Below are 6,929 nucleotides of genomic sequence, written 5' to 3' on the forward strand. Positions count from 1 at the left end.
TCTAGGTTGTACAGCATGTTTCAAAAGCCACACGCTCCAGCAACTTCAGCTGGTGCTGTTTATGATAGTACTTATTATCTCGTAGCATATTCGGTCAACTTGTGTCGGAATTGCCCCGAAACGGTGTGCAGCGCTCGGAGTCGGTGACATTTCAAAGAGAAAATGCACTTCGCCGGGACGTCTTTTTTTGCACGCCGGTATGGGGCAGTCGCATGATAAGAGATTATGTGACCATCTACCTAGCCCTTTCCTCGGTTTTTGTATTTCTTTTCATTGTGTTTTTTTTCTCTTGCTCCAGGATTTCTCCCTGCATTTTTTGTTTGTTTTTCCTTTATTATTTGTGCTGAGATCTGGGCAGTGCGCACTAATGATGTGCTTCATGCTCTTGTGCTACAGCACAGCCCAAGCAGAGTCGTATTTCTCTTACCTGCTTCGGTTCTCATAAAAGCAGAACATCCGGCGCATATATGCGGAGCAAGATTTCACGTGTTTGTGTGGACAGCTTAAAAATTTGAGCGTAATCGCAATACGAGCGAAAGAGGGATAGGGTACGCAGCACGGCGGAGGCTGGCAGTGGCGCTTCGGCAACGGGTGTAATGCGGACGCTACAAGAGCTTCGGCTGTCTATACAATGCCGCGTCGTCCGCTCTGCAACATGGCCAACATGGCGACATCGGCATCGTCGATCGGTTTTAGGCGAGTAGTGTGTCGCACTTTACGCAAACAGCAACGTCAACGAGACAGTTTGCTTCCGTTTTTTTCCCGTGCATAACAAATATGAAGTATTTATTTTCTGGCATTTTTCCCAGAAACCCAAATTTGAGTATGACAAATGCACTGCCTAAAGACTCCTTTGTGGTAAGATTCTGTGCATTGCATTCATTGGCTTATTTATGAGGCATTTTTACAACCGGATAGCATTTGGGAATGCCCTGTAATCCTGGTGTATGGTGTGCACATGGCCTTTGAATTTTCTTTGGGTTAGTCACCTGTGGCCGGGACACATAGGGGGAAGAGGGCAGGTGACCTATTTGCCTGGGAAGCCCCGAAAAATTACATCATTGTTCGGTGCCCAGGTCTTATTCCTTTTCGAAGGAAGGGCAACCAAGAGCAGAAAGTGGCGAAACTCGCAGCATATATTTTCCCAGTTTGTTTCCAAAACTAGCTGTCCGTAGTCCAGACCATGAGTTTCTACGTTGAGACAGAATTGCATGGGGGGTGATCGGCCCCCTCCAATTTTGTCAATTTTGTCTGTATAGCGGGGCATCGATGTTAGCAAGACAAGATGGCATCTCATGCTGGAATTCTTTGAATGATAACTAGAAGGAAGTCAATAAGTTATTGTCTACTATAAAACCTCTTATCTAACCGTCTATTGAAATCTTGTTCTTGTTTCGCTCGCTGATTAATGAGGTATCCAGCCCCCAAAATATATTCAGATCCAAGTCCTATGTGCAAAACTACAGTAAAAATATATTGTCACGAAAAAAAAGAATAATTCTAAGAAATCAGGAAGAAGTTTTAAAGAACAAGCTTCTAAGCACCATGGCTATCAAAATTCTGATAGACATAACTAAATAATGACACGCATTCTGTGTGCAGTAAACAGAATATATGAAAACTATGACTTAGGGATAAAATTATAAGAAGGTTTAAAAATCAAATTTTCCTTGGATTTTCTTTTTTAAAGACTAGGAACTCCCCTTAATTAATGGAAACAGTTGTATTTGAATGCTTCTGGAAACTTAAATTCAAAGGGCAGCAACATATACTGCATAGCTTTAGGAAGACTGCATTAGTCACTACTATTGTCCAAACTAAGTGGCTATCTTGGTTGGCCATTTCTTGTGTATGCTAATACACATGAGCTTTTTCCTTGTAGGTGATGGAGCTGTGCAGTTGGGGATGACCAGCAGCCCATTGAAAGTCACCGAGGTCATCTCATTCAGATGCTGTTCCTGCACCTATGTCACCAGAGATCAGCGTGGAATCGTGAGCCACCTGGTGGCCCATGGCAATGAGCAATTCAACAGCCAGCGTTCTCCCGTGTCCCCTGAATCTAGATCCAAAGTGCCAAGCAACACCCAAAAGCACAAGAGTGATAAGTTTTTCAAGTGCAAACTGTGTCCTGAAGCCTTTGCTTGTAATTCAGATCTGAGAGGCCATAACCAAACACACACAGGTGAGAAGCCATTTAAGTGCAAGCTTTGCCCCCAAGCCTTTGCTTGGAATGCACATCTGAAAGTTCATAATCAAACGGACACTGGTAAAAAGCCATTTAAATGCAAGCTTTGCCCAAAATCATTTACTGTGCATTCATCTCTGATAAGGCATAATGCAATACACACTGGTAAGAAGCCATTTAAATGCAGGCTTTGCCCAAAAGCCTTCGCTTGGAATGCAGATCTGAAAATGCATAACCAAACACACACTCGTGAAAAGCCATTTAAGTGCAAGCTTTGCCCAAAATCATATGCTCTGAATTCTTCTCTGTCAAGACATAAGTCAAGACACACTGGTGAAAAGCCATTTAAGTGCAGGCTTTGCCCAAAAGCCTTTGATGAGAATGCAGACCTGAAAGTCCATAATCAAACACATACTGATGAGAAGTCATTTAGGTGCAAGTTTTGCCCAAAAGCCTTTGTCTGTAATTCAGTTCTGAGAGTACATACCCGAACACACACTGGTGAAAAGCCATATAGGTGCAAGCTTTGCCAAATAGCCTTTGCTCGGAATCCAGATCTGAGAAGGCATAACCAAATACACACTGGTGAAAAGCCATTTAAGTGCAAGCTTTGCCCCCAAGCCTTTTCTCTGAATTCCTATCTGACCTCCCATAGTCGAACACACAGTGGAAAACAATTCAAGTGCAAGCACTGCTTTAAAACCTTTTTTCATAATTCCAGTCGGAACCGCCATTATCAGACACATTGTTCAAAAACCTTACAGATGCGCACGTGCCGAGTGCTTTGCGGTTAACCTATAAGTTGAGCGTGCTATGCTTTGTAAGGTGTGTTATAATTTCACTCATGCACACTTGTATGCCATTTTCATTTAAATGTACATATACCCGAGTGCAAGATAAATCTCAAGGCATTGCTCAAATTAATGGTTAAGGTCGCCACACTGAGGCGCCTGTGCGTGAGAAGCCTTACATAGGCCAACTCCACCCGACGCCACTTTCTAAACGGTGTTCCCTAATCAGGCGCATGCCAACAGATGATGTTTTAAAAGCCAAATGGCATTTTCATAAAAACACTGGCAGCAACTAGCCCTTTCAAATGCCAGCAATATCTGAGAAGGTTTAGTTTTGAATTCCGGTGTGGCGGTTCACAAAGATTGTTCACACAGAACTAGACTGTCTGGCGTGATGAAATATGATGGAAATAATCCCTGGAGAAGGGGAACAAGAGGAACAAAGAACGAACACAAATTTCCATCATTCTTGTCCAGCTCGCTTGCACCTTTGCATTTAATTGCATTATTGTAATAACTGTCTGGCGTATTGCTGCCAAGTCTTTCTTCAAAATGCCACGGTTTGTCATCACACAAATGTATTGGGGAGTAGGGAATGATTCCTTGCCAGCTGCAATCTAGAGGCTGGGCAGTGTAATGGGTAACTTTGCTTAACGTGTTTTAGAGCAGTATACTCTTATGTTCTGCGTTTGAATGCACAGTGGGTCATGCTTTAGCTTTTGTTCCAAGTTCCTTTGCACTCTCGAGGTGTACTGCTTTGAGGTGAGTTCCATTATGTTCGTGCAAATGTCTTTATTGTTGTTTGATAGAGCTCCTGTTTATCTGAAAGAAACAAACCTGCAGAAAGTAAACTCCATAAGAAAGAAATTGAAATTCAGTTTTGCTGCAAAAATAAAGAAAACTTAAACTTGAGGAAGAAAACGAGAAGGGACGGACAGATACAAACTTCCAACTGGCAACAACATTTATTGACACCAAGAGTTTGCTTATATACACGAAAAGGAAGGGGGTGAAAAAAAAAGGGTGGAAAGGAAGAGCACTATGCCGTCAAGGGTACGTCGCTGTCGGAAACGGGGGGGGGGGGGGGGGGGGGGGGGGGGGAGAGGAGAGGAGAGGAGGGAGGGAGGGAGGGAGGGAGGGAGGGAGAGAAAAGGCCCTGAACTAAGAAATCTTATCTCTTTCCCCGAAAGGGCGATGGAGGGGGAACCCATGTTGTCATTGGATCGACACATGACGAAGGCTTCTAGTATCTCCCGATCATACCTCGAGGTGTGACCCCCGATTCTTGTAGTAAAGGGAAGCTAGGACGGCCGAGCAGGAAGTACATTCCGATGCGGATTAAAAGGTACTTTGTACTCGTCCGTCCCTTCGTGTTTTCTTCCTCAAGTTTAATTATCCCTACCAACCCGCTCGTTCTGTCCTTAAATAAAACACTGGCATTTTCAATTCTGAAGCTGTTGCTTCTTCCATCATTTGTAGCTTTGAGTGCTCAAGTAAGTGTGAAGGAACTTTTTCCGAGATTTTGTTTTGTTTTGGGGTCCTGTACCATGCGAATACCTTTCTGTGGCCTTTCTTTCCCTTGGTGGCGGACCGATTTTCAAGTGCGTGCTGTCACGCTGCACTTTCCGCTGCCAATTGGGACTTCGCTAGTTGAATTCCCGCACAACCCAGCAGGGCCCGTTTGCCTGAAGCCGGTTAACTTTAACCGTGTCAAAAAGTGTACTCCCAATTCTTGCTAGGTGCGTACAAGTACCTAGCCGAGCTTGACGAGGTTTTGATGTGTAATAGCTTCGTATATTATATTGCGGGTTGGTAGTGTTATGTACCAGACTATGTTTATTTAGAGCATAGTCTAGAACATAGAAATGAGATGCTGCTTCTGGTCAGTCGTCGATGGAATGTTCGAGAGCGCGCATCCTCGGCAGGTTGCCACGAGAGCACCGGAGCCAGGGAGCGCTGGCTGTTAGTCAACATACATAACACGCCCCTTTAAAAAACAAAAAAACAAAACAAAACAAATGAACTTAACACAAAAATTAAAAATTCCAAAGCCCTCGAGTTCTTCATTGTATGAATCTTTGCGGTTTCATCACTTTTCTACCTGCTCGGGTGTAGTAGTGCTGGTACGAGTCTGCTGCGAGTGGAGGGGGAGGGGGGGGGGGGGCGGCAGTGACTGTGAACTGGCTACAAGTGGAGAAGGAGCTGCGGCATAGTAATCCTCGGTTGTAACAGTCGCTGTTGGCGGCTGACTGTTAGCGGTTCGGATGTGATACCTGTTGCGCTTATACGTGGTGCCTTCCGGTGTCATCCCAGCGTATGAGCGGTGCTGGGGTCCCACAGAATTAATGTAGCCTGGTGTCCACTTGCCACAGTGCTGAAACCGCCTGAAGTGCGACCAGGGGCTTGGTTCTCTTATCCCCATGCCGATGCTGCCGTTCCTGACGAAAATGTAGACGAGATCGGGCCTCGGTGCAGCTGTAGTGGGGTTGCAGTTGAGTTGGATTAATCGGGATTAGTGTGCAGATTTTTTTGCCCATTAGGAGCTCTGCAGGCGACTTCAGTCCATCCATGGGAGTGCTTCTAGCATCCATAAGCACAACCAAAGAGGTATTTTCCATCTTCTACAGCTTTCTGAAGTGCGTGCTTTATGGTCTGAATGGATCTTTCAGCAAGTCCATTCGATCTGGCATAGTAGGGTAAGCTGGGATTGTAGGTGATGTCCCAGCTGGTGAGGAACTCTTTGAATTTTGCTGCATTAAATGGCGGTCCATTGTAACAGACTAGTTCCTCAGGTACTCCAAATCTGGCGCACACAGCTTTCATAGCGGCGATGACAGCTTCAGTGCAGGCGGACGCCATGAGTTGTAGTTCCACATACTTGCTAAAGTAATCCACGATGAGTAAGTCGATCTGTTAAAGTAGAAACGATCAGCTGCGATATTTTGCCACGGGCGGTCAGGCAAGTCACGATCAGCAAGTGGTTCATGTTGGTTTTGTCGCTGGTAGCGCTGGCAATGCTCGCACCGCTGGACCATCTGCTCAATATCTTTGTTCATTGAGGGCCAGTAAAGAGCCTCTCGTGCCTTTTTCTTACATGACACAATGCCACGGTGTGCTCCATGTAGTTTCTCTAGGGCGTCCTGCTGACATGATGTAGGTAGAACCAGTCGCTGCCCACGGCATATTAGGTCTTCACATATGTGCAGTTCATCTTTGCAATGCAAAAAAGGTTTTGCTGTCACATGAACTGAGCGCTGTTCCTTCCAACCTTCTCTTTGTACCTGGAGACTTGCTGCAGCATCTGATCTGCAGCTGTTGCCTGACGAATCTGTTCCAGTTTTGTCGTCGATGCGTTGACTAGTGTACAGATCCCCAGACTTTCTCCGGGCTCAGAGTCTCGGCATGAGCTTGTGTTGGCAGGTGCTCGAGAAAGCGCGTCTGCGACGGTGAGCTCTTTTCCTGGGACGTATGTCAGACGGACATCGTATCGCTGAAGCCGGAGAAGAAGACGCTGTAGCCGTGGTGTGATCTTCTCGAAGTCTTTTTGTTGTAGACCAATCAAAGGCTTATGGTCAGTCTGAACGGTTACGATTCTACCGTAGGTGTAATAATGGAAGTGCTCACATGCAAAAACTGTGGCGAGTAGTTCTTTTTCAATTTGTGCGTACTTCTGTTGAGTAGGGGTCAGAACGGCTGAGGCATAGGCAACTGGATGGCCTTCTTGCAGGAGAACACCACCAACTCCATATGAGCACGCATCTTCTGAAACTACAATGTCCCTTGTCTTGTCAAAGAAGGGCAGGACAGGTGTCTCGGTGATCATACGCTTGATTTTGATGAACTCTAACGTCAGGTTCTCATCACAGTGCCATGAGACGTCGGTCCTATTAGCTGTCTCAGGCGTGCCATTTCACTTGAGGCATTTGGTATGAATTTGGTAAGGTAAGTGACCA

The 6,929-nt window shown here is 45.5% G+C and overlaps 1 protein-coding gene across 1 annotated transcript; it reads left to right on the top strand.

The window, feature by feature from the left end:
- The first annotated feature begins 1,886 nt into the window (after nucleotides 1–1,886).
- LOC121834291 (gastrula zinc finger protein XlCGF17.1-like) lies at nucleotides 1,887–4,046 on the top strand. Its single transcript, XM_042288064.1, has one exon. It carries the CDS (start codon nucleotides 1,906–1,908, stop codon nucleotides 2,977–2,979), a length of 1,074 nt encoding a protein of 357 aa, XP_042143998.1. The 5' UTR covers nucleotides 1,887–1,905; the 3' UTR covers nucleotides 2,980–4,046.
- The last annotated feature ends 2,883 nt before the right edge of the window (nucleotides 4,047–6,929 follow it).

This window comes from Ixodes scapularis, unplaced genomic scaffold, assembly GCF_016920785.2.
Source record: "Ixodes scapularis isolate PalLabHiFi unplaced genomic scaffold, ASM1692078v2 ptg001056l_1___fragment_4___debris__unscaffolded, whole genome shotgun sequence".
Classification (NCBI taxonomy): Eukaryota; Metazoa; Arthropoda; class Arachnida; order Ixodida; family Ixodidae; genus Ixodes; species Ixodes scapularis.

Bases quoted from the DNA above. Each gene is read 5' to 3' on its own strand.
- LOC121834291 (XM_042288064.1), top strand. From the start codon at position 1,906: ATGACCAGCAGCCCATTGAAAGTCACCGAGGTCATCTCATTCAGATGC.